The sequence below is a fragment of the Podarcis muralis genome, chromosome 1 (genome assembly GCF_964188315.1).
Source record: "Podarcis muralis chromosome 1, rPodMur119.hap1.1, whole genome shotgun sequence".
NCBI classification, from domain to species: domain Eukaryota; kingdom Metazoa; phylum Chordata; class Lepidosauria; order Squamata; family Lacertidae; genus Podarcis; species Podarcis muralis.
This window is the reverse complement of record NC_135655.1, coordinates 125,631,791-125,659,770: the sequence shown is the minus strand read 5'-3', so window position 1 is coordinate 125,659,770 and position 27,980 is coordinate 125,631,791. Positions and strand designations below refer to the sequence as shown.

The following is a 27,980-nucleotide window of genomic DNA, read 5'->3' as shown; positions in this document are numbered from 1 at the left end:
CCCAGGCTTAGTAAAAATAACCCTCTTTTGTATTCCTAGAACATCTCACCTCAGTTTCACAGAAAACAACAGAGTAGCACAATACAAAAATAAAAAGTTGCTGAGAATAAGGAATTTGGCAAGGGATTTGGAAAAAAGAATTGAGTGAAGGAAGCCAGAAACTCACTACCGCTCAGCGAGTACAAAATCTGTAGATTTTATCGGCCACACAGCAAGCACAGGATGAAGATGCTACAATCAAAATGTGAACATTTCTCTTATTTATTCAAAAGCTAGGGTATGACAAAGAGGGTTAAAATGCAGTATGCCACCTTCTTACATAAACTGCTTGACGATCTATCAGAGACTTGTTAAAGTGTCTCCCTTTTGAAAAATGCTCACACACACACACACACACACACATAACCATTAATATTTTATACACAAATGTTTATTTCTCAAATAAACAGCCCCTTTAAACACAAGGAATGGAATCTAAATCCTCATCAAGATGAATCCAAAATGAAATCTTTCCAGTACTCTGCAAATCACTGCTCTTGGTCACTACTGGCTTTAACATCAAAATCAACAAGGACATGTTATGTAAAAATCATGCTACTGGATTTCTAAAGCTCTGCGCCTCTGATCCGCTCTACGGTGATCTGCGGTGTCTTAAAAATTGTACATCACCAGATCTGAACCAAGTGTGGAATAGCTGTGCACTAAACACAAAAAAAAGAATGAGAAATAAAATTACAAGACATAATCGAGTTCATAACGAATGTAGGTGTTCTTTTCGTCATTGTAGATTCTTGGGTAATGTGCTATTAAAGCATCCTGTGAACCAATGTAGATGGAATTGTAGATCTTCCAGTACACGTCTCTGACTTTTCTGGCAGGGTGAAACAAACCCTAAGAAAATAAAAGTAGGAGAATTAAATCACATTTCCAAGGTCGTCCCCCCCCCCCAAATTTGTTTAAAAGAAATGACAGTTTATCCATAGGGAGCCACAATCCTAGGCGTTGCAAAGGGTGTTCACAACTAAATATATACAAAATGGGGATACCTCTACCCTCTTCTAACCCTCTCTTCACCCCAAGAAACTTGCAAGCTGCTGAAGCTCAACGTTTTTAAAAACATCTTGTATAGTGGAGCACAGAGGACGGGAGTGGTGAAAGTCACACTGCAGATGCACAAAACCTCTCACATCCACCCAGAGGGCTCCCCCATCACAACCACTGTCTTCTTTAGCTTAGCTACAGCACAAACCAAATGTTACACTGATTTGTGAATATTTTCAGCTAATGATTTATCAAGGCTTCCTAAATACGATGCTTCAAGGCAAGTCATCAGGAACGAGCTATGCCCTAAAATAAAAAGGTGTCTTATAATTAAAAAAAACCCCAGCAGTCATTCTACCACTACAATTGTATTTCAATAGTTCTTAATATGTCAAAGAACTCCCTTGCCTTCATTAACTGTTTTATGGTCATGCAATATTTAACCAATGTTTTTCCTTGCCTGATTTGTTCAGGCGAGCTTATGGTGTTTGTTCATAGAAGTCACCTTGAGAATGCTGACAAAAAATGCGATGTGGGATTTATTCCAAGGTCTGCTCACAAACCAAATATTTTTACTTAAGGAAATTTACCTGTAAACAATATTGTAACATTCGGCAAGGTCCAATAGCAACCCTCAGTCCTTCCAGCGCTCCCATAACTGCTTGGATGACATGGGGCGATGTCTCAAACACATTGGGCCACACGTAATTCAGTAAGTGATTCAAAGAGTCTTCGCAGCCAAAGCCGTATACTCCAAGCGACATATGCTGTACTACAGCACTAGCGGTTTGTCTGTGAACAAGGTCCCTGAAAAGGAAATTGCATAGACGTGTTTAGGTTTGGTTTTTGCCAGGTTGACAGAATGTATGTTACAACATGACTATACGTTGCAAGTTAACCTATTTTGGTGACATTTAGCTTCTTCAAACCACTGTCCATCCTCTTTTCTCCCTGCTGCGCTCATCAATAGATTCAACTCAGTATGTCTGGGTGAGAGCCACCATCATTTTAGATACTTACCATATTTTTCGCCCTATAGGACGCACTTTTTCCCCTCCAAAAATGAAGGGGAAATGTGTGTGCGTCCTATGGGGCGAATGCAGGCTTTCGCTGAAGCCTGGAGAGCGAGAGGCATCGGTGTGCACCGACACCTCTCGCTCTCCAGGCTCCAGGAAGCTATCCGCAAGCCTTGCACGCCCGGGGGGAGTTCCCCCAGGCGCGCAAGGCTTGCGGGCGGCAGCCGGCAGCACGGAGCATGGGGCGCCCTCCGTAGGACGCCCCGTGCTTCACGCAGGTGTCCGCAAGCCTTGCGCGCCCAGGGGAACTTCCCCCGGGCGGCAGCCTGCAGCGCGGAGCATGGGCGCACTCCGGAGGACACCACGTGCTTCGCGCAGGTGTCCGCAGCCTGCCGCCCCACGCGTGGGGCGCCCTGAAGCAGAGCACCCCTCGCGCCGGGCAGACATCAGCCAGCCCCACAAGCTCGGGGGACAGCGGGGAGGCGCAGCACCACCATCCCACTGTTCCCCAACCTGGTTTTGGGGGGGAAATAAAGGGGGGGTTTCCTTTATTCCCCCCCCCAAAAAAAATTGGTGCGTCCTATGGGACGAAAAATACGGTATACACTGCTTTGCCATTTCAGCAACTCACAATATTAATAAAAACCAACCACGTTAAAAGCAGTAAAATTCACACAATGGCGTAGAGAAAAAGCACAAAGAAATAAGCAGGCAGCTGTAATAATCGGGAAACAATATAATAAAAAATGATTAAGGGAACAATTAAACGGCAGAGGCCACTTAACCATGTGAAGCCTTGGAGAATAACCTGGCACCCAAATGATAATGCTGGTACCTCACAGATTTCCTCAGACACCACCAGCTTAATCTCTCCACTCTGAGAAGGGCCTCTGAAGATGATTTTAAAGATCTAGCAAGTTCATGTGGGAGTTGGTAGGCCTTCAAACATTCTAGCCCCAAGCCACTTAAGAGTTTCATACATTAACACTAACATTTCAAACTGTACCCAGAAACAGACTGGTATCCAGTGTTGATCTTGCTAAAAAAAATTGGTAACAGGCTAGCAGTTGGAACAGTTCCCAGAGTCCAGGAGGGGATAAATTCAGAGTGGCTTAACTACCGCCTCCCTGGGCAGATGTTAATCAACCAAAAAGAGTAGAAAAGTGGAAAGCTACGCTACACCAAGCGCCATCTTTTCCAGCCACAGCTATGTAAATGAAGTTCAGCCAAGCAATGTGGCAATTGTTTAAGCTTGCTTTATGTATACGGAAGAGAAAGAGGCAGGGATTCTAAACATCCATCCCTCCAGGGAAGGCACTTGGGATCCAGGAAAATCAGTCCCACTCCTTCTTCCCAGAACTGGTGGCTCACACAGGCTGTTTATCATGTATTCTGGTCAACTTTGCTTTTACAAATATTTCCAGTGTTTGCTTATTACATGCCTAGAAAGCAAGTCAAGTCTTGTGTCTGTCCCCCATTTAATATTCTCCAGAAGAAGTGCATCAAATGAAAGATGAAGACGGTTGCACAATTTAAGCCTGGGGAGTGGGGTTTACTTGCCTGTCCATTAAAGCATCTTCAAGCAATGGGGTTACAGCATAAATGTAGTCCTTTCCCATTTCTCCAATATACTCAAAGAGGAAGGAAAGTGATTTTAATACACCATTCTGGACATTCAGTTCTGGAACTCTGTATTCATTCATGAGCGCAGGCAGCACTGTGAAAGGGGAGCAGGTTTCAGCTACAATAGCTATTGCTACTGTTGTACACACTCTGTTTTGTCTTTCTTGGACTTTCAAATTATTTAGCAGCGTCGCCAGCACATCGTGTGGTCTGGAAGAAGAACAAAGCAATAAAAAAATGTTAAAATAAAGGAACCATGGCACCCACAGACTAAGTCCCTTGGGGTAAGGCCCGTCATACTTGCTCCTTGTAATATGTAATGCACACAGATTGATATTATCAATTAAAAAGGTATAAATGCAGCATCGAATTTTTGATGGGATTTACATTTTGTGGGTTTGTAATTGGTTCACTAAGTTATACCCATTGTTTCTCCAGTTTTTTCATTCAGATGCATAGCTCAAAAGGATCCAACTCCCCCTTTCTTTGCAGTTGTGTTAACTTTTCATTCTCCAAACCCCAGACACACATGATTGACATCGAGAAGTACTGAAATCAACAGACTTAATTACTTAAGTCCATTCATGTCAATGGGCCCAGTCGGAGGAGGTTAAAATCACCCTGTATGTTGGAAAACGGGACGTTAACACTACTTCAAAGAGAGGGAGAAGTACTGTATTTTTCCGTGTATAAGACGTGTATTTTTCTGAACACAAAATTAAGAAATCGGGCCAGAGCCTGAATTCAGGCCAGAACCACCCACACCCGAATACCTGTGCATTCACCATTTATCTATAAGACGATTTCCTAATTTTAGACTAATTTCTTTTAGCAAAAAACCCTGTCTTGTCCACAGAAAAAATATGGTAGATTGTGTTGAGCTGTGTGTTTATACAGTAAGGGACATGCTTACCCAATAGCCTTTGCAATATAACCAAATGTGTTCACAGTTGCTCTTCGGATGGCTTTCTTGTGAGCTTTTAGCAACTCCAGCAGTTCAAAGCAGATTCTCATCCACTCTCTTGCAGAAACATATTCTGCCCCCCTGGATAAAAGAGAGGGGAAAGTTATTTTTTAATGAAGAAAAGGAAGTGGAAACCTTTTACGCAAACACCTAGATCCGCAAGATGTAGTTGCACTATTTATTTTGGATTGAACATTACAGCAAATGTTGAGGTACTAATAAGTGCAAAAGGAATTACAGTGCACACATATATAAAAGATATTCTACACAATATAGACCTGAAGGTACACTTAAGCACAACAAAAAAAATCATTTACCTGTCTGCAATACGCCCAACCAGGTCAATACAATTCTCCTGCACTTTTTCATGTCTGTTCTTCAAGATAGGTGTGAGCCTTGGCAGCAAGTCTTTAATTGGAGGGGTCATTTTGTGCATACCTGTTCAACATAGAAAAGGATACCTTGAGTCTCAATTTCCGTCCTTCCAAATTAAAAACTCACTTTGTTATGATAATGATAATAATAATAATAATTTATTATTTATATCCCACCCATCTGGCTGAGTTTCCCCAGCCACTCTCAGCGGCTCCCAATCAAGTATTAAAATCAATACAGAATTAAATGTTAAAAACTTCCCTGAACAGGGCTGCCTTCAGATGTCTTTTAAAGAGAAGATAGCTGCTTATTTGCTTCACATCTGAAGGGAGGGTGTTCCACAGGGTGTTGTTTAGTTATAAAAACTACACTTACCTATGACGTTCACAATAGCTTTAAGTGCTCCGAGAATACTGCCCAACACTTCAGGATATTCTTCACCCAGGTACTCATATAATACCACACCCAAGTGTCCCATCAATTTTTCCTATGAACAAAAAAGAAGAAGCGACAACAGCTTGTAATCGAACGTCTCTAGACATGAAAGCAATGTTTAAGAAAAGTGATAAGGAAAAGTATCTACCTCCTGACAAGTCTTCATGACAACTGCAGTACGGGATATCAGGTCAGCAGCTTGCTGCCTTACTTTGGCCGACTTGTTGTTCAAACGCCACAAAACCGTACCGCAGATCTGGGGCAAGTACGGTTTAACTCTCTTGCCGAGAGCATTCACCACTGTTCCAAATCCGTTCAACATCACGGAGTCCTGTTTACAAGGAAGTTATAAAACAGAATGTCTTAGTATTGTATTGTCACTGTCAGGGAACTGCCATCGGAAGGACAGGAGGTGAAAGGGCTCACTGAGGTTGAGAGAGACTCAGCAGCTGGAGAGGGAACCAGCAGGGGGAGAGAGGGAGCTCTGAGGGAAAGTGAGTCGGAGGGATGGCTCAGAGACACTTCCAGCGAAAACAGTGGGGAGGTTTCAAGACCTCCTATAGGGACACCCACTCCTCGCCGGAAACTGTTGCGCCGAGAGTCCAAAAGACGTGTTTCCGTTAAGGAGCTTTTATGCTGGAAGAGATTCCGTAACAGCCCACTTTCGGATTCTGCTAGCGACTGACAGAGCCATGCTTGAGGGGCTCCGTCGTAGGCAGAGGTTTGCGGACTTGGCCAAACTCTGAGGGACTAGGATTTTACGCACAAGCTGCTCATCATCCCATCACAGTCACCAACATTGGAGGTTATTTGACTTTCCTAGCTTCGCTGTCTCGTTCTGACAGGCTAGGTTTTGATCCCATCTACATTTCTCATGACTTGACAGTCAAGCAAAATTTCAGGTTATCAGCCCTGAACTCTTGCATCATCATGCCAGCAGAATGGTAAAAGCTGATCTGAGTCCCAAAATGGAAACAAACAATTCTCCATTGACAGCTGCTTAATAGGGATGGATACTGAAGTGGGGTTAGCTAACACGAGCATCACAAGTACCTCAGTATCAACTCATTCAAAATCAAAGACAGGAAGGACCTTGTGGCTGCAGCCTGAGTACTTTCTTTCTCCATCCAGATGACTGTTGCCAGTCACTTGTTGGGCTGGGAATAAAATAGTGTGTGGGCTCAGTCAGATATCTCCTATGGCCCCTTAACAACTAAAGGGATAGCAACTTTTATTACCCACAGAGTCCCAAATGACTTGTGGGAATGTTTGTGCAGATGGGCTGTTTTTGAGCATGGATTATGTTACTGGTAAATTTTTAAATCTGAAGTCTACATTTTCCCTTTCCGACACAATTATTAGTCATTATTCTAAACTTAACCCCGAATAGAAATTATGAGTGTTTCCATATACCTCTGTGGTCTGTTCTTGGAAGGCATACAGGATACCATCAATAAGCTGTTCTTCCAGCTTGTGGTCAATATCAGCGGCTCCCAGATTCCCCATGATTTTCTCAATTGTCTCCATAACCATCTTCCTGTACTGCTCAGCTTCATCTTTCAGATCATCCACAATCCTGGAAATAATTTCCGCTGCTCCAACTTTGTTTGCAAGCTCCACAGTCGTGTCAACCAACTGAAACAGACAGTTTTTATTTTATTTTTTGAATAAGCAAGTTCCATACCACCCCTATTCTGTTCCACCAAAAAGAAATAGAAGTAAAACTATGTTTTAGTTAAAAAGGCTTACTCTTAAGACATATGGATAGAACTGCAGTCCTAAAATTCTATTCTTGGTGGCATTACCACTGCAGTATATGTGAGTAATTGAAACACAGCGTATCTGCGCTGAGTATCTCACAGAATAAGAACTGTCAAACTTTATGAAACTTGAAGTTTGTATTAAAACTAGCAGTAGTGGACATAGTTCTTTTATCGTTTTAACCACACTGTCCATCGTTTAGAGACTAAGGTGTGAAGTGGTACACAAATGGTTGAAATAAATAATAAGCCTTCCAGTAATCTACCCAGAATTAGCATTTATGGTTTCTTCTGAAACTGCTTTATAACTACCTATGATGGTACAAGTATTGCTTGTTTCCAACACACTTCCAAATGTTTCCAACACACTTCCAAATCTGTTCAAAGCCTTCTCCAACTAAGAAGCCAACAGTACCTGTCTGTAATTCCTTCTGTCCAGTGCCATTCTGTGCTGCCAAAAGTGCTTGAAAAATGGGGGCAGAATCTCTGTCTTAATGTAGTTTGCTTCAACACCATCCGTTCCACAGCACTGCTTTACTACCTGGAAGGAGAGGAAATAGCCAGCATGAATACCCTATTTCTTCTTGAGAAAAAGTTAGGATAAAAGTTTCATTATACCCAATTTCAAATAGACAAAATGATTCTGGAAAAGCAGTATGTTAAAAAACTGTGTTATAAGGCAACTAATTAAAAAATGCATTCAACAGCATGACCCAGGAAGCTCCTGATTCAAAGCACAGCTCAAGCACAAACTCATTGGGCTGATCTTAAGCAAGCTCCCATTTATCCTGATCTCAGTATTCCTTTCTGCACTATGGTGAGACTATTACCTTTCAGGATCCATGTCTATCTCATATTCTCTCTCTCTCTCTCTCTCTCTCTCATTCTCTCTCTCTCTCTCTCTCTCTCTCATACACACACACACACACATATGGGGTGTAATTAATATATATAGTATAAAAATATTATATAAAATATTACACTTGTTTTTATTAACAAGTTAAAATTGACAGTTACCAATACATCTCTCACAGCACGTGGAAGTGTAACTTTCTTCATGATTTGCATACATCCAACTCTTTAAAGCCTCAAATAACAAACAGCAGATATTACATTTGCGTACCTTCAGCACAATCTTTTTCATTTCTTCATCAGGAGACTGGAACTCTCTGATAAGGATCAACATTACTTCTCTGGTATAGTAATTGGCATATTCTGCATCCATAAGTGGAATAAGGTACCCGATAGCTTTTAAGAAGGCAGCCAGACCCTGATGGTACATAATTTTAGAAACATGATTAAAAATCAGTAATATCCAGGCATGTTCTCTTAAAAATGAGCTGATTGAGGCAACTCAGGCTTACCTTTCCTCTGTGCTGGCGTATACCCTTCCACAGGGGCTTTAAAACAGAGTCAAATGACTCTATGCCGTAGGGAGTTGCTGCCTCGGCTAAAGCAGCAATAGCCAAAGCACTGATGGTACGTACTTTCTGCTGCTCATCCACCAAGCCTGAAAAACAAAACACATTGCTCGTTTCATCTTGCAGAGACACAACTGAAGTGACGTCAACAGATATCAGGGCACAACAAACACATTTCAGGTGATACCCAGTTGTGGCAGTCAGCTTGCACCACAGGAGGCATTCTGTAAACAGGAGTCCCTTCTTAGTACAACACAAGTGCTGCACACAATCTTGTGCTTGGCAGAGAGACTGTGTACCCTCTGGCACAACTGCAACTCATTGACAGTTTAGCTTTGTGTGCTACCACCTGTGCAACAATGGCAACTCTCAAACCTTTTCGTGCAGACATTAAATTGGATCCCACCCTAGGCTTACCAAAACCCGCACAATTCATGTTAAAATATTTTTGGAGCTATGAAGCAATGTCTTGAGAGACCCCAACAAATCAGGGAGAATATCCCAAGTCATCTCAATCCTACAACCTAATCCAGTGGTGGTAAGCCTTTTGGCCAAGGGTGTCACAAATCTACACCTCACTCTGAAGTGTATGACTACAGTACTTGACAGGTCTTAGTATAGCTTTGTCTCTGGTCTAAAGAAGTCTTAACTTGAAGAGTAGCACAACACCAAGAGGCAAACAGGACTGCAAACCTAACTTCAGCACAGCCTCCAATCCTAGTCTCCTATACTGCAGGCTCGTCTAGCCATAACTTAACTATCTATCTATCTGTATAGCGTTAAAAGGGTCAAGACTGATATAAACTCTCAGTTAATATCTTTTTTAAAAAAAGAAAGTTGTAAAATTGATGTTCTCTCCACCACCAAGTACACACTACATTGGTATGCCAGCTGCTAAAAAGGTAAAGGGACCCCTGACCATTAGGTCCAGTCGCGGGCGACTCTGGGGTTGCGGCACTCATCTCACTTTATTGGCCGAGGGAGCCGGCGTGCAGCTGCCAGGTCATGTGACCAGCATGACTAAGTCACTTCTGGAGAACCAGAGCAGTGCACGGAAATACCGTTTACCTTCCCGCTGGTAGGCGGTACCTATTTATCTACTTGCACTTTGATGTGCTTTCGAACTGTTAGGTTGGCAGGAGAGGGACCAAGCAACGGGAGCTCATCCCGTCGCGGGGATTCGAACTGCCAACCTTCTGATCGCCAAGTCCTAGGCTCTGTGATTTAACTCACAGCACCACCCGCGTCCCTCCTATGCCAGCTGCTAGTCATTTGCAATACTGCGATAACCAGAATGCACACTTTGCTGATGGAGCTAAAAGTAAGATGCATTTTATGAATAGTCCAAATTCTCCTCTCTGCATTTTGCTTTCATAACCCAGCAGAATTTACTGCAAAGAAAAAATCAAAGGTGCTCTGATACAACACTGATTTGTTATATGACCCATTAACAGCATTCAGCTAAAAGGCACTCCCCTGCTTTAGGACTTGAACGCTATGCAATTTTACATCTACTTACCATGCTCAATAATTTCAACCAAACTCCTGAGATGAGGTAAAATGGCACAGCCCATAAGAATAGCAATTTGCTGCACAATCTTGATACCAGTGTGCCTAGCTTGCCAGGACTTTTTGCTTTTACACACGGCTTTTAAAAAAGGCAAGAGAGATGGAATGCCCAAAGCGGAGGCGACCACAGCAAAGGCTCGAGCCGTTGTGTTACGAACATATTCATCCATGTTATCGATATCAGGTCGCATAGTGGAAATCATTGTTGCCAGTCCGGCAGCCTGAAAAGACAAAATAAGAAAACAAGCTGCTATTGCTGACTTGCACAAAGCATTTCTACAATCTAAATTCATGATCGGGTAAGCCTGTGCTCGTTTTTCAAAGCCATAAAGCAACAGTATCTTGCCTCTTCAAAATATGCAGTCAGATTGGTTGATATGCTTATTATGTTATCCCAGGTCAAGTTTTCAATCTCTGCTAGTATTAGCGTAAGAAAAAGAAAGAATTTATGGTGTGTTTACCTTAGCCAAGTTGGAAATAATTTCTCTGCCTTCTACCCTGGCATAGTAGTCTTCATCAATCAGCAACGGTTCAATGACCACAAGAATCTGAAAAGGGTTAAGTGAAAGTTAAAACACTTAGGTCTTATGCAAATACAGCTTTAAAACTGTGTTAACTTCAGTAGTAGCTAAACTCAAGAATGAGCTTCATAGAAGTTGAAGGTTTCATGCTTTCCAATTCCAAAGAAGCCCTCATTTGCATTCATTTAATCCACATTGCGGGGGACGCGGGTGGCGCTGTGGGAAAAAGCATCAGCACCTAGGGCTTGCCGATCGAAAGGTCGGCGGTTCGAATCCCCGCGGCGGGGTGCGCTCCCGTTGCTCGGTCCCAGCGCCTGCCAACCTAGCAGTTCGAAAGCACCCCCAGGTGCAAGTAGATAAATAGGGACTGCTTACTGGTGGGATGGTAAACGGCGTTTCCGTGTGCTGCGCTGGCTCGCCAGATGCAGCTTTGTCACGCTTGCCACGTGACCCGGAAGTGTCTCCGGACAGCGCTGGCCCCTGGCCTCTTAAGTGAGATGGGCGCACAACCCCAGAGTCTGTCAAGACTGGCCCGGACGGGCAGGGGTACCTTTACCTTTAATCCACATTGCAATTCTCTGTTATCCTCCTACTTTGCTACCTGGCACTAATAATTTAATGCTAATAAGGACCATTCCTGCTTCCAAAAATAATATTATAGCTGTGGCAGCTAGGACTTAAGGACCTAAGTTAATAAACTGGAATTCAAAATTTAAACGCAACTATCTGAAGGGCACCAACAGTGTTTTAACAACACAGCTTTTTTCTATATTTAATTGTGGAAATAATATATTTATAGCTATGAGCCTACAACACAATAGGGAGTACAATCATCTGTCATTCTGAATATATACATCACAGGCTTACATTGAAATTATGTCATTCAGAATGAAAGTACTAAATTTCAGTGAGACAAACCTTGTGGACATATGGTCGGACCAGGTCATCTAATTTGTACAAGATTCTGTCAATAACTTTGACAAGCAAATGGCGTTCTTGGTCTTCAAGAGTTGGTGACATCAGCAAGGGTAAAATCTGGTTGAACAGCGGGCCTGCCCCAAATTCACGAGCTTTATCAGTAATCTGTCGCAAAGCAGCCTATGGAAGAGGGGAAATGTAGCATAACATTAGATACAGCCTGTTCTATTCATTTTAAAGCCCAGCAAGTCAAAAAATTAAAATAAAGAGGTATGGTATTTAATGCTCCTTGTTTTTAGACATCTTTCAAAGATTCATTTTACTGACAGGGCTTTTCTGTAGAATTGGAAGGGTCCTCTACTCCAAGCCCCTGAATTACAGGAATCTCAGCAAGATCATAAATTTAAATGACTGGCAAGCTGCATGTGCGATTTCTGACTTTAATCTTTGTTTTTATTTTTGCTGTACACCACTTAGAGGTTTTGTACATGACTCAGGTGTATAAGTATTTTTCTAAATCAACACAGCCACTCTCTTCTAAGCAGTCTTCTAAATATTTTAGTAATGATGGGTCTTGGAACCAAAAATGCTGTCCAGCTCCGGCAAGAAATTATGAAGTGAGCCTATATAACATAATAATAATAATAATAAATTCACTCATAAAGCACAGGGCAAACACAAGACAAAGTGAGTATAAACAGTGGATGTAAGAGGGGCAGCGATCTAACTTACCTTCCTCATGGGAGGGGTGCCATTCTTAATCTTCAAAAGCAATTTCATTATTTTTCTTTCTTTCTGTTCCTCTGGACTGAGTGTTGATTCGTCAACATCAACCTACGGTTAATTACAAGTACGTTGGTTAATACACATTTAACGCCAACCTCCATACAGTGTAAGAAAACAATACAGACAAGCCAAAATCTCACCAGTAGTTTATCGAAATACTGTATGTCATCTGGTTTTAGGAAAGGAAGATTTCCTGAAGGCTGGTCATTGACACTTTTCATGGTCCTGTCTTCAGTTTGCATGTGGAATCCAGTCATGCCGCCCAGAGGTGTTGGCGTCGCTGTAAGTTTACGAGCTGGAGTACGGATAGGGACATAACCCGCTGGAGGAGGGAGAACCTAAAATGAAAAAAATTAAGTGTTCAAACCAATCATCGGAGAAATTAAAATTGTGGTTTTCCCCAAAAAATTTATTGACTTTCCAAAATTTTAAACAAACAAACAAAAATCATAACTGAACTTGATCCAATCTTAGTAACATTGTTAAGTGACTTCCTCAAATCACCCTAGCTGAATTTCAGTGTATATCATTGTAAGTTTACCAAAACCAAGTTTTCTCGTAATATTAACTTAATCACTTAACATCTTTCTTTCTTTTCATTTTAACTTTAAGCATATTATTCTCAAACATCACATATGTAAATCCTAAGCCTATCTGATATTTGCAAATTTTTCCAATTAAGTTATCTTAACGTATTTAAGTAAATAGTCTTTAAATTTCATCCATTCTTCCTGGTACTCCTCCTCCTCCTGGTCGCGGACGCTTCCAGTCAGGTCGGCTGGCTCCGATTAAAATTGTTAAACACAAACAGCTATGCGCCAGCTGGCAACCATACTGTCCCCAACTGGCTCAGAAGCGGCAATTTACAGGCTGCTGTTCACCTGAGCAGCGCCACTTCTCAAGAGTCTGCTCAGGAAACAACTCTGTCCAATCTGTTGGATCTCAGCCAGTTGGCATCATCTTTCCCAGCTTCTTGGAGGAGCCCCAGAAGAAGCCTGTGCGTCAGTGTAGAGGCCTCCTTAATGTCACTGGGAAAATGAGGTGCTGCGAGCCAGCTCTAAAATCTTGCCCAACTCTCACGTACTGAATTTAGCGTGCTCATCTTCCAATTTTGTCTCTACTTAAGCTGCTCTGGAGAGGATGACACTGGAGACTCTGAGCAGCTTTGCCAAGGAGAATTCAGCACCTCAGACTGAGAGCACTGACCGTGGCTAGTGTGAACTAAAGATGAAGAAGAGTTTGGATTTGATATCCCACTTTATCACTACCCTAAGGAGTCTCAAAGCAGCTAACAATCTCCTTTCCCTTCCTCCCCCACAACAAACACTCTGTGAGGTGAATGAGGCTGAGAGACTTCAGAGAAGTGTGACTGGCCCAAGGTCACCCAGCAGCTGCATGTGGAGGAGCAGGGAATCGAACCCAGTTCACCAGACTATGAGTCCACCCTTCTAACCACTACACCACACTGGATCTCCAAAAAGAGAGAGAGTGTGAGAGAGCAAGTAATTCTAAGCACAAGGTCTTTTTAGACTGCTTCTCCCTTAAGAGCACCTCGCTCTCCAATGCAAACTGCTTTTGAAACTGAGCCCAAGTATACAAAGGCTCCTCTGGGTTAGGCCCAATAGAATCACAGAACCATATAGAGATGAAAGGGTCCCTGAGGACCATCTAGTCCAATCCCCTGCAATGCAGGAATATGAAGCTGTCCCGTATGGGGATCAAACCTGCAACCCTGGCATCAGTGGCGTAGCGTGGGTTGTCAGCACCCGGGGCAAGGCAAGTAATTTGCGCCCCCTAACCCGTGGATTTGCGCCCCCTAACCTGTGGATTTGCCCTAACCCCAGATGTTGCGCCCGGCCCCCCCTGCACCCCCCACGCTACGCCACTGCCTGGCATTATCAACACCATGCTCTAACCCACTGAGCTATCCAGGTTCCCATGGTTAAGTTTAGGAAACGGCTGGATTCCATCCAGTCTTTTGAGACCATTCATGGTAGATTTTTTAAAAGCAGGCACAAAAACTATTAGGTTACTATGAACGAAGAAGATACATCAGTCAGGTCCTGTTTCACAACATGCAGGCAATATTCAAAACATAGGTCCGTTCCTGAACAAGGCACGTTAAAGTTAAGGAAAACATTATCTAAATTCATGCTAATCCTGCAAGTGATGGCTTGGGTCCATCTGCTTACCCTGTATCCCTCAGGAAACATGGCATCCAGTTCTTCATCAGAAAGGGGCCTATTTCTCTCATCTATTTCTCTTTCCCAACGCCAAGCTTGGAGCTGTTCAGGAGTCATGCTCATGATGTGACCTATGTTGAAATCAACAAATTATGTTGTTAACTGCGTCAAATGATCTCCCTGTTCAAATGCACGGCGCAACAAGCAAAGGCATATATACATCATTATCGCACACGGCCAAATTTCAAGCTTGAATTATTTAAGCAGACAAGCATCGCACGCAGAGGGACAAGCAGAGTAAGCTTGAAAACCGCTTTTCTATTTCATTAGGTCGTTGCTGAGTTCCAGCATGTTTTACGCTTGGGCTGTTAAAAAAATAATTCCAGCATACCTGGTGTGGGGGTCGCCATGTTCATAGCTGGTGTACCAATTGGTGTTTTGCCGGGTGTCAACACAGGGGTGCTCCCCCCCATCTGGCTCGCAGGCGTTTCATCCCAACGTGATTTTCTTTTGCTTGCCCCAGGGGTTGGGGTTTCGCCAATGGAATCGCCGCCTCGATCAGTACGAGGTGTTTCAGCCCAACCACTCCCATGTCCAGGAGTATCTGTAAAACAAAACCCGCTTGCTTCAAACTGATTCCAGTGTACAGAGACAGACGATCTATTCTGAAAGTGAAAACTCACTGCAGGTTTCAAGAACCTTTTCAAAACTCGCACTTCCCCAAGATGTTCAAATGCAATCATGAACAACGTTACTCGCAAATAAGTAAAGCTGTATTAGTTATATACAGCTTTGCTGAGCGATTGCAATCCTTTTATTAGCTTTTATTTCAGAGATCAAGATTAAAATAAGTAAATAAATAAATATGAGGGGTTCCACCTGCTAAAATGGAAGATTAATTTTGTCCCCTTTGGTCAGAAGACACACGCACCTATAATAATAATAATAATAATAATAATAATAATAATAATAATTTATTTATACCCCGCCCATCTGGCTGAGTTTCCCCAGACACTCTGGGCGGCTCCCAATCAAGTGTTAAAAACAGTACAGCGTTACATATTAAAAACTTCCCTGAAGATGTCTTAAGATGTCTTCTGAATGTCAGGCAGTTGTTTAACAGAAAATTGACATTCTTCTTAGTATTAATAGTAACAAAGGAGATCGCTACCTGAGAAAAACATCCAGAACTCTCTTGACTGCATAGAACTTCTTGAGGTTCTTTGGATTTGGCCTTAGGGTTTCATGTACATTGACAAGCAAATAACAGATCAGGATGGTAAAAATACCTCTTTCTGTTTTGGGAGTCTCATCCCATCGATTTTTCCGTGCGCTGGAAGTTGCACCTCCATGGCCTGGTGTTGCATGCCCAGGAGTATCCCCACGCCCAGGTGTTGCAGCTCCTGCTGGTGTATGGCTAGGAGTTGGATCCCATATTTTAGATCCAGGTGTTGCTCCAGGTGTCTCACTACCCTTTGCACGGCCAGGTGTTTCATCCCATCGCAAAGACGGAGTATGTCCAGGGGTCTGAATAAAACAAAGAAACAGGTGTTATATTGCACTACTTGCAAAAGTACTTAAGATTGCAAAATACTTGGGAATTCACATCAACTATCAGGGTGCAGATCACTGGTTGTCTTTTTTTAACCCAGCAGGTATTTTCATTCACCTTTGTGGCTTTTATATATTCCACACTAGAGCATTACTTTGATTGAGAGGTCCTAAGGCAACCTGGTGCCCTCTATATATTTTGAACTACAATCCCATCAATCTCAGCCAATTGGACAGCTGAAAGGCACCAGGCTGGGGAACACTGCTATACGTGCAGGGCATTTTAGGCATATGCCTGGTTTGTATGAAAGGGGAGGCAAAGTGCTGGGGACTCTATCCTCTCCATGGAAATCTGTGAAATGGGTGAGCATACCATGCCATCCATACTACCTAACTGTTCTCTGTACTGTAAGCCATGGCAGTGGCCCTTGAATTCACAAAGTAAGAAAAAAGGATAGCTCTACATACAGCAAAGGCTCGTGAAACCCCAGAACTCAATGACTTGAGACAAGCAGCCACTATCATCACACCCTTACCTCGGCTTGATCCCAGTTAGATAATTTCTTCGGTGTGGTACCAGGAGTCTGGTCAGCAGTCTGATCCCAACGCCGTTTGCGTTTTGATGGTGGCTGGGACGCAGCACCATTGACGACTTTAAGTTCGCCGGCCTTAGCCTTTTCTGCTAGTTGCTGCCTAATTTCCCTCTGTTAAAAGATAAAACAAATAAATGACTTATTCCTCCAATACTGCCAGTTTAAAATAAATTCCACGCTCCTGTGCTAGTGGAGCCTTTTCAAATCTTTTGATCTACACTTTTATTTGCATTTTTGTAAACGTGTAAGCTATCCAGTTGGCTATCCCCTAATTGCAATCTTTTTTTCTTTCTTTTTCGCTGCTTTAACTTAATTCTGCAGATAAGCACCTGCCAATTATTGTCAAATAATTTAGCCAAAAATATCAACAGGCTACACTGAACAGGACGTACTCAAAATATTCCTGATCCTCCAAACCATGGCATGGGCTCCCTCACTCAGATTCCCTAACTTATATATTCCTGCTTAGTGCAAGCAATCTTTTGCCATTATGTCTGAACTGACAATAAATTGGTTTCTTCCTGCTCAACTGGATCTAAGCTTGGGATAGGAGGAAGGAATCCTTGAACCTAAAGCTTGCTCCTGGTGCTCCATACCATGGCTCGGAAGCCTGGATTTTTATTTGTGAACAGATTCAATGTTTCGGCCAAAAGAACAAGACAATTAAATGTTTTCTTCCTAAAAACATGTGCAAATTCACCATGATAACATTTGTTTTGCTGAATCCACAATACTCAATTCACTGAATTTGCACATATTGTCCACCAAGAACGTCACATGCAGTTGCACTAGGATCAGAGTTGAGGAACTCCTGGCCATCTTCAATGTCTGCTGCCTCCGTATGTGAACTTACTGGCAACAGCACTATGATCCACAGTGGGCAGTTGTGAGCCACCCATCATGTAATTTCCTCACAATGCTTTAACATGGTGTTGCTCCAAAACATATAGGAAAATTTAAAATTGTTCGCGCAATTGGACAAACAGGTCAATGGAGGATGGACAGGGAGGAGAGCCAATTCATGAGAGATCTGAGCATTGGTAGGCTCTCAAAAGCTGCCTGTTCATCAGCCTAGACTGCAACCAATTAAAATTCAAAGTGGAACTTTAACCCACCTCTTCTTTTGTCAAATGTTGTTCACGCATAACATCCATATATGTTCTCGCATTCATTTTAGGGTCAGGTGTCTTCCCTCCTGCAGAAGAGAACAGCAACAGGACAGAAGTATAATAAGTACAGGAGATTAGGAAAAGTTGGCTTTTAAAACTGCCCTACTCTAATATTACGTTATGCCAAAATCAATTAATTTTACTGTTTTGACTGAATTGTTTTTTAAAAAAAAGATTACATGTATCTTACGTTTATTCACTTTGCTGATCAATTTAACCTGTTTGAACACAAACATAACTACAACAGTTTAAAACAAATATTTTTTTAAAGGAGATAAGAATGATAAAATGACAGCACAGTTAAAAGAGTCTTCAGAAGTGATGGGTTCCTGGGTTGCTAATCCGGAATACGTACACTTTCGTGCCTTTTGTCTCCATCAGCAGTTCTGACTTCAAGCAGCAGAATAGAAGCCTAGAAAATTATCTCTTTACCATTAGTAACACTTTGGAAAGATATTTATAATCAACACATTACCTTGTTCAAGCTGATAAAGCCTATGCTATCTGACTACGAACTATTGTAAACCTAGATAATAACTCAAAATTGTTTTTTATCATACAGACCAGCGTATATGCTTCGATGAATCTGGACAACCATTCCCAGATTCTCATTTTGTGGTGACATGTTAAAGGGCTTCATTTAAAGAGCACACAATTTCTCCCCCCACTGATTCTGAAGGCACAATTATTACATTGTGAGCTGATTCCAATAAACTATATTCACTATAAGGATACTCACAGGCAAATGATTGTTTTTCCCACATCATAAGATATACCAATCTATATCTTAAATTTTATTCTAACTTTTAAATATTTTACAGAAGCCCAACTATATAGTAACAAACTTAGCAAGGATGCACTGCTCTTAATGTGCAGATTGGCTATACATGTAGTATAGCATTAATATTTAGGACAAAATAAAATTCTTAATACATTTTCTATGCTGAAGATCATTGCCCAATTGGCAGTGTCATTCTGACACTAGCTTTGATAAGGACTTTCCTTTGGGATACTTTTTCACCATTATCTACACAGGATGTGTTGAACTGCACCCTTAAGAATGCAGACAGGACTGGCATATAGCAGTACTGCTGTAGGAAAGAAATTAAGGACAGTTAGTATGGGCCTGTGAATTCTGACAATACATGTTTATATCAATGACAGTTAAGCAAGTAAAATCCATATCCCTATCAATTCATGCAGGCTGAAATGCTAATTTACAAAAACCTGCAACCAACTATAGTTTTAACCAACAGGTGCCCTTAGGTTACCTGTCAAGCTGACTCACCTGAGGAAAATTTCCATCAGGCCCACTACTGCCCCTTGCACTGACCTACAGTCTAAAATCATCAGAACAGACTTGAACTATTAAAAAGTACCAAAGCCTCTCAATGTTACTTTTGCTTCATGTAGCTAATCTTCCTACTGAGAATGAACTGCCATGTTTGCTTAGCATTTTAAAAGCAGCAATTCTCTTGTGTTCTAATTTTGGACTGAACCCTTCCAGAAAGCTGGAAGGTTCTTGAGCACTAAATATACAAGTTGCTCAAAGTATAGTATACATAACCCAAAGCAAAAAAGAAAAAAGAGAAACCTTTAACCCTTTGTGTTTCTATGGCAATGGCTCATTATTTTCTTGTCCTTCTACCTGGAAAGAAAATTTGTATTATAAAAGATGAACAAAATGGCAAACTACGATTTCAACCAACTCTTAAAACTACATAAACTAAAAATTCCTGAATTTATAAGCATGCCAACAGAAATCAAAGGGCTAAAGACAATTTTAAGGGAACAAAACTCGTAAGATCCAGTGAAAAAGAGAAAGTAAGTTACCATCTGCAAAAGGATCAAGACGCTCAGGGGAAATAATCATCATCCGCCTGCGGTTTTTGTATTCATCTTCCCGATCAGCGATCTTTTGTGGGCGATGCTCAGCAAACGGATCATACTAAGAACCAGAAACACAAAATACGGGTTTTCTTTTGTGAGCCGGCAATGTAAAAAGATAAGGAAATTTCCCCAAGGTTTTCTATTTCCTCTTAAAGGAAACACTACTTCAGCTGAATGAAAATTGTGTTCCCAATTCACTACAGTTCGTAGCTGATTATATTCCATATTCCACTTACAAATTAATTTAGCTTTTATTTTAAAAACAGTTTATCATTATTCCCTATAAAACCCTTCCAAAGCAAGACTTTTTCTTCACTGCCAACAGTAAACTTCACAGCTGGTGTCTTGTGCCAAATCACTCTTATGTTTGTTGCAGAAGGTGGAGCTGGGGCAGAATGCTGCAGCAAAGTTAAGCAGAGCACCTGGACAAGCACATATTAAACCTGCTTGGTGGGAACTACACTAGCTGCCATACAGCTCCCAAGTCATGTTCAAGGTCTTGTTGTTATATATAAAGTCCTGAACAAGAAAGGACCAGGCTACCTGCCTTCCCCTGTACAAACCTCTACGGTGACATAGATCATCCAGGCAAATTAATAAAATATTATTATTATTATTATTATTATTATTATTATTATTATTATTATTATTATTATTATTTACTCGGTTTCCCCAGCCACTATGGGCAGCTTCCAACAAGAGATTAAAAATACATTAACACATCAGTCATTAAAAACTTCCCTAAACAGGGCTGCCTTCAGATGTCTTCTAAATGTTAGATAGTTGTTTATTTCCTTGACATCTGATGGGAAGGCGTTCCACAGGGCAGGCACCACTACTGAGAAGGCCCTCTGCCTGGTTCCCTGTAACTTTGCTTCTCGCAGTGAGGGAGCCGCCAGAAGGCCCTCAGCGCTGGACCGCAGTGTCCAGGCAGAACGATGGGGGTGGCAAAATATACTATAATGTAACATTGGACATTGACCAGAAATTGAGCATTTTCTGCCACTCCAACTGTATTACGGAACGCTCTTCCCCCTGCTATACACGAAGCAATAACCATGAATTGCTTCCCTGGACCCGTAAGATTAGACCTTTTAAATTTCAATCCCCATGTTCCTATTTTATTTTTATATCAATGTTTTATTGGTTTTAGGCTGTACTTTTAATCATATTGGGTTTTTAAAAAATATTCTACACCATATAGTTTAATACTATTAAGTGGCTTCTAAATGAAGAAGTCCGGTTAAACAATACAATTAAAATTTAAAAACAATAAGTGGCACATAACGAAATGTAATCATTGCACACAATTGCATGGTTTCAGCAGCTTACAGAATAAATTACTAATTCACATGCAGTGTGTACGTTCGTGTGCACGGCCACAGGTAAAATCTCTCACACCTCTCACTGAGTATTTTGTCCCCATTATTCCTCCCAGAAATGGAAACAAGAAGCTTTTACTTCCTTATTGTATTATATACTGAAAAGTTCACCTGTTCGGTTGACTGTGGTATGTCATTAAGGAGTGCCACTGGTGCATGGTATCCAGGTTTCTTCTGGCCAAGCAAGCTTGTAGAAGAGTAGTCATCGTCATCCTATACAAACAGGAACATTTAAGATTTAATTAATTGTTCATTTCTGTATTTAAATTATGGTTTTCGGGATGGAAGGCTTTTTTGCAAACTTTAAATGGGAGCTGTAGCCGGAAATGTAAAACTTGCACACCTTTTCATTTAAGAACAATTTCAACAATATGATAGACTTTGTTTTGACAGTAAAATATTGGTGTACTTACGTCTTCTAGCTCAGTTGCTGCAATTGAAGTTACATATCCAGCGAATCTGCTATCACTCCCGCCATAGATCTCTTGGTCATAATATCCTGTAGAATCAAGGCCCACTCCCTGAGCTTCATCAAGGGCAGCTTTTTTGCCTTGGATTTCTCGAATCTGTGCTTCAATGTCTATAACAAAGGTACATTCAAATGCTTTAATATATATATATATATATACATACACATACACACAAATTGATTCACAAAGGCATGACCAAAGGTATTACTGGAAGCATTTCATCAACTTCTCCAAAGCATAACCAAAGAGCAATCTAGCAACTGTTCTACAGGGCTGAAAACACAGCCTATGTAGGAAACTACTGTATTAAGTCAGGGATAGAAGAGGAAACCTTTCTGGGACTGCAAGCAAGTGGTGGGTGGACCAATGAACGTAACCCAGTGATGGCCAAACTCGGCCCTCCCGCTGTTTTTTGGACTACAACTCCCATCATCCTTAGCTAACAGGACCAGTGGTCAGGGATGATGGGAACTGTAGTCCCAAAAACAGGGGGAGGGCCAAGTTTGCCCATCACTGATGTAACCTATGCTTTTGTAAGGTGTGACATTCCAGTCACACACATCAAAGGTTTTGAGATAAACACCACACACACCCCACAAATCCTCCATTCAGACAATCAAGATGCACTGTCATAGTTCAAGGGTGCAATCCAGCACAGCAAAAGGACTTGAAGTGGGCACAGAGAAGGGGTGTGGTCAGGAGTGAGCATATTCCTAGGAAGCAGTGTGGCTTATGTAAAGACGAAGGGCCTGACAGAGGATGAAATAACTTTCTGTTAGGAAAGTTGCAGTTGTGCTGATGAGGGAGGTGGATAACCTCCAAGGTCCCTTCCAACTCTAAGTTTCTATTATTAACTATTATTATCACTGTTCATAAAATATTGCCTCACTTGCAGGATTTGTTGGATCTGCCTACTGTAAGGTCATACTATGACAACTCTCCTGTAGGCCTTCTAAATAATGTATACCCAGATAATAAAACATGCACTAAAATGGTCATGTTTGCATGTCGCTCTAATATAACTTAACAGGAATCAGCTGTAGTGAGTCTTCTGTGCTTCCTTTCTGATCCTCCTCTACGGCTAGGAGTTGGGAGTTCTGAAAGTTTTGCTTCCACTTTTGGCTATTATTCTTATTAGGTTTTTTTATCCCCTCTTTTCCTCCCAAAGGAGTCCAAGGCAGCAAATACATTAAAAACCCTAAAAACTAACAAAATAGGCTTATATCTAATAACTGCAAAGTTACAGGAAACATATATTTCAAGATCCTTTACCCTCACATGCCTGGGTGAATACATTCTTGGCTAGAGATGTAAAATTTCCAGAAAGCTATGAAAAATAAAAATGCTCCCCTTTTGGGGGGGGGGTTAAATTTTAGTTGAAAATGAGGTGTATACAATACTTAAGTTTCTTATGCATGCTACATTTACTATATTACGAACAAAAACTGTACTGTTGGTTTTATTAAAGTATAGCTACATTAACATTATTTGAACCATCTTTACAAATACAATTAGGATAAGAGCAAGCTACTGCACTCATTATTTTCCTAGTTTGGGAAATCAATGGTTGTGTGTGTTTGTTTTCGTTAAGAACACCACTTTAGTAAACAAAATGAAGATTTCATCATTTGGGCTTCAAAACCCTATACCTGCCTCTTTTGTTCTAGTAATTTCTTGCTACAGAAGCTATTATCAAATGGGGTCCCCGGTATACAGTACATCACAACTTGCTACAGCCAAAACTGCGAAATCAAAGATGCAGCACTTAACCCCAATTGCATGTATATGTCCGACTTTGTCTTATCAGCAAAAAGTTGCACAAACCACCAGGTATGGCACAATTAGTACAAATACAAATTGTCTGCCCAGAAGATTTCCCCATTCAAAAGATATTACATACAGAATGGCTTGCAGTAAGAGGTTTAAGCAAGAGAGGAACTAATTCTTGTTAAACTATATTAATTAATTTTAATACATGCTGCTCCAGGGCTGCATCCAACAAGCCATACCATTAGAACCAAGTATTCCACCTGTGCAAAAGGACTTCATCTCTCTCCCCTCTCCCTGCATGCTCTCCAAATCTGTTCCGATGTACAGTGGTGCCCCGCAAGACGAATGCCTCGCAAGACGAAAAACTCGCTAGATGAAAGAGTTTTCCGTTTTTTGAGTCGTTCCGCAAGACGAATTTCCCTATGGGCTTGCTTCGCAAGACGAAACGTCTTGCGAGTTCTTGCGAGTTCGTTTCCTTTTTCTTAAAGCCGCTAAGCCGTTAATAGCCGCTAATAGCCATGCTTCGCAAGACGAAAAAACCGCAAGACGAAGACTCGCAGAACGGATTAATTTCGTCTTGTGAGGCACCACTGTATTGGTGGAGCTGAGAATAGATTTGGAGGTGCACAGGGAGAGACAAGAGAGAGGCGGTCCTGTTGCGCGGGCAGAAAAGCCCTTTTGTTAAAGGGGGTACTTCATTTGACTCAGCCCCCTACTTCTGAGTTCAAGTTATCTAGCCTTTTCCAGACCTGCACTTTTTTTAAATTTTAATTTAACGATAGGCTTGTCTAACTCTGAATCGTAACTATGACATAATGGAACTGGGCATACCCCAACTATTAAGAACACTCTGCCTCCAACAGAACCATCTAAAATCCATTCAGTAGTAAAACTGAGGTGCCCACATTTAATCTCCAATAAAAGTAAACTCATCCAATCTCAATAATAAAGATCACTATGTATTATTGTGATTAGGCTTACTGCACCATAAATTAATTATATATTCTTATACTTTACAAGCTTATAATTTATAATTTCACATTGAAGTTATGTTAAGAAGCCTTGCAACAACAGATGTTGCAGCAAGATCACAAGTATATATGATGGGGAAACCATGAAAGAGAAGACCGTTCCTAATACTGCAATCCAAAACACACTTACCTAGAATAATGGTTTAGAAAATGTCAATTTGACATTTTCGAGTAAATGCGTTTGAGATTAAATGCTAATCTACAGTAGTCACATCTTTGCAAAGAAAGCATCTATATATTAAACTCAGCACTGAACCACAGAAGGAAAGAGATTATGTACCGGTACTTGCTTTAGTTAGAAGAAAGGGGACATGGTTAACCCTTTTATAGTTACTGCGTTTGTGGAAAGCAGTGGAGAATTTCCTCTGCTACAGGGCTCTATCCACATCAACATGGGAATGTTCTTTGCCAGCTGCATAAAGTATATTACTAATTGCTCAGTTACAACGGCATCATTCCTGGTTTGGGGAAAAAAGACATTCCCACATTAAACTCGTTCAGTGTCCTTGTCTGGAAAGCTACTCCCTTCATAACCGTTTAAAGTAAGAAATTCATCCCTTTTGCCTTACAAAAACACAGCTGTTCAACCAGGTAGGAACTTCTAGGCCGACACCTGCTATGGTATCAAGCTTAAAGTGAAACACAAGCGCTCTTCGTGGGCTCACCGTTACCTCCCAAGGGCAAAGCCAGATTTCTCCAAACACACCAATGTGCTTAGGAAATTGCACACGCCACTAAAATCCACACACAGCTCTTGCCACAAAGCTTTCAGAAAAGCCGCTTAAGACTATGAACACCGCCCCACCTTCTAACTTGACCTCCTTTCTCACTTCTGCATCTCCTAGCAGCTTTCCTAAGTATGTTTCATGGCATTGTTGGGCCATGTGGACTGCCCCCCCCCAGACGGCGACCCACTTTAAAATACCCTCCAAGTTAAGCAATAAGCCTCCCTCCCCAAGAACCATATGTGCAACACTTTCCGCAAACTGAGTCAAAAGCTGAAAGAGCACGTAAACAAGCTTTCTTGCGCTAGCCAAAGGCCATGGGCGAAAACCATACAAACACCGTTGAAGAAACACGTATCTATAAATCTTTATAAAAACAGAACCTCTGCCTGAACCAGTGTTAGAAACTGAGATATGAAAGCTAGGAGCTAAATGGCACCTTAAACCTGGATTATGGGCACAGCAACAGAATATCTAGGCTTTTTTATAACGAGAATACAAAGCTGAACATGAATGAACTGCAGCTAAAATATGATGTCCGTTTTTCACATCGTTTAGATCAGGGGTCAGCAACCTTTTTCAGCCATGGGCCTGTCCACCGTCCCTCAGACCATGTGGGGGGCCGGGCTATATTGGGGGGGGTGAATTCCTACACCCCACAAATAACCCAGAGATGCATTTTAAATAAAAGGACACATCCTACTCATGTAAAAATACGCTGATTCCCAGATCCTCGCAGGCCGGACTGAGGTAATTGGGCGGCATCCGGCCCCCGGGCCTTAGGTTGCCTACCCCTGGTCTAATCCTTCCCTTGCCCACCCCCATAATATAATTAAGAGGGCCTCTTCTACAGTTTTCAGAGAGGAGCTGGGGGCACAAAAGACCCCCCTTTCCTTCCACTCTGCAGTACTGCGCCCAGAGCTCAGAAACTGAAATCCCGTCGCAAAAGGCGCCTAGAACAAGTGGAGCTCTGAACACGGGACTCAAAACCACCAAAATCATAAAGTGAAGTGAAATAAGAGGGAATCGTGGCCCTCTGCACGCCTCTTGCGAGTATTATTACATGCGAGGGGCCCATTTCCTTTTCGCGCTTGCCCTCCGTGGCCAGTATTACGAAACGCGGTGTTGAGCGCACGGTTTTGTACTGTCAAACTAATAAAAATGGTGTTCATTTCGTGAATTATTTTTTTTTTAGGGGGGGAGGTGGGTGTAGCGCCTCACGCTGGTTTCTGGTCCCGAGCATTTCTCTCTCTCACACACACCAACACACACATCTTCGGCTGGGCTTCATGTGGGTCTCCTGAGCCGAGGCCTGGAGGCCTCAGGAAAGGCGGGAGGCAGAGCGGGAAGGAGGAAGGAAGAGACCGCGCGAGCGACGCCATTACGCGCAGGCCTAGCCCCGGCCGAGGCGCGCGAACCGTTGGGCCGCCCGAAGAAGGCCCTCCGGCTCCCCCGAAGCGCGTGAGGCGGTTGGGGGGGAGCGGAAGAGGGTTTCAGGCCCGGAGTCGAGCCGGAGAAGAAGGCCCGGCCCAACCCTCCCCGTCCCTTACCTTCGTGAGTCTTGGCGATCTTCGCCATTTTGTGTGGAGCTCGGGACAAACACAGCGAGCGAGATGGAAGGGGCTCGCCGAGCTCCGCCCACTCGTCGACGTCGACTTCCGCTATCTGGGACCGACAGGCCGGAGGGCGTGGGGAGGGAGGGAGGCGCGAGAGTCTTGCGCAAGCGCCGGAGCAGCGCGGCTGAGGCGAGCGGGTGGGGAGCGGGGTATACACTGGCCGAGGAAACCATAGAGACGAGAACGAGAAGGCTGGGGAAGGGCCTCGGGCCTTGCTTCCGCCCAAGCGGCCCTCGAGTTTCGGTCTAGAGACGCGCGGGGTTTCTTGTGTACTGGAAAAGGCGCAGCTTCCGTTGTACTCTCAGACCCCCTGCTTGTGTTTAACATGTTTTATTAAGTTTCCACAAATTTCACATAGCATTCCAATACACAATAAAACTTTTGCTTGTTTCGTATCCCGTTCTTGTTGTTGTTTTTAAATTCCATCTCATTGCTCCACCTTATCCTTCATGCTTTCATATGGTAACCATAATACAAATAGCCTCTATTTCTGTTGCTCGTAAGCTCCAAGTTCTGCTCGCGAATTAATCATGTTACAATATTTCTTCTTTTTTTAAGTGTGAAAAGGGCTTCTAACCATTAAACAGTTATCATCAGGTTACCTTATTTTAGCAGGTTTTAAACAGTAATTTTGCTGAATCCTTCCCCTTGCTTGTCCATTCTTTGGTGGGAACTTCCTTCAACTTTTTCCATTTCTGCTCATAGAGAATCTCAGCTGAGCAGCGCTTGTGTTTAATATGGTTGCTCTCCTGTCTTGTTTTCAGTATGACTGAATAGCTCATTTTGGGGGGCAAGGTGCTTTTAAATACTGAATTCAAAACTGCTGTAACCTGCCCTGCCCTAACAGCTGTAAGTAAAGGGCACTAAATATATAAAATAAAATTTGCATACCGTCCTTCATCTGAACTTTATTATATAATAATAAGTAATAAACATGGGCAGTTAGAGAAGGACCGTAAGTTCACTTGAAACATCTGTCTATTTTGCTTTTCTACTCCATGCAGCGAGGGTCTCTTCTACTCCAGCACATCCCTGTCTGGATCGGGAGTTAATGTTTTTTTTTGTTACTATAGTACAGTACATTTTTTGTGTTTTTATATTGGAAATATTTTTAAATTTTATATTGTAAACTACCCTGTGAACCTCAGATGAAGGGTGGGATTGTAATAAT

General features: G+C 42.1%; 1 protein-coding gene across 4 annotated transcripts; it reads right to left on the bottom strand.

The window, feature by feature from the left end:
• Positions 1-237: 237 nt before the first annotated feature.
• On the bottom strand, positions 238-26,892 carry SF3B1 (splicing factor 3b subunit 1). Of its 4 annotated transcripts, XM_028751786.2 has the most exons (25): positions 26,744-26,891; positions 21,611-21,777; positions 21,309-21,410; positions 19,759-19,873; positions 17,872-17,951; positions 16,700-16,867; positions 15,902-16,139; positions 15,004-15,216; positions 14,622-14,743; positions 12,570-12,767; positions 12,376-12,477; positions 11,644-11,823; positions 10,666-10,752; positions 10,155-10,425; positions 8,579-8,724; positions 8,338-8,484; positions 7,630-7,755; positions 6,868-7,089; positions 5,603-5,785; positions 5,395-5,506; positions 4,962-5,082; positions 4,594-4,725; positions 3,618-3,890; positions 1,632-1,848; positions 238-891 (listed from the first exon to the last, which is right to left on the bottom strand). In XM_028751786.2, exons 1-25 carry the CDS (start codon positions 26,769-26,771, stop codon positions 733-735), a joined length of 3,909 nt encoding a protein of 1,302 aa, XP_028607619.1. In that variant the 5' UTR covers positions 26,772-26,891; the 3' UTR covers positions 238-732. The 4 variants fall into 4 exon arrangements, 2 of the variants coding, with proteins under 2 accessions (XP_028607619.1, XP_028607628.1); XM_028751795.2 differs by lacking the exons at positions 19,759-19,873; positions 21,309-21,410; positions 21,611-21,777; positions 26,744-26,891 and adding an exon at positions 18,281-19,709; XR_013390540.1 differs by lacking the exons at positions 238-891; positions 1,632-1,848; positions 3,618-3,890; ... (14 more) ...; positions 15,004-15,216; positions 15,902-16,139 and adding an exon at positions 18,281-18,337 and having other exon boundaries at positions 16,807-16,867; positions 26,744-26,892.
• Positions 26,893-27,980: the final 1,088 nt, after the last annotated feature.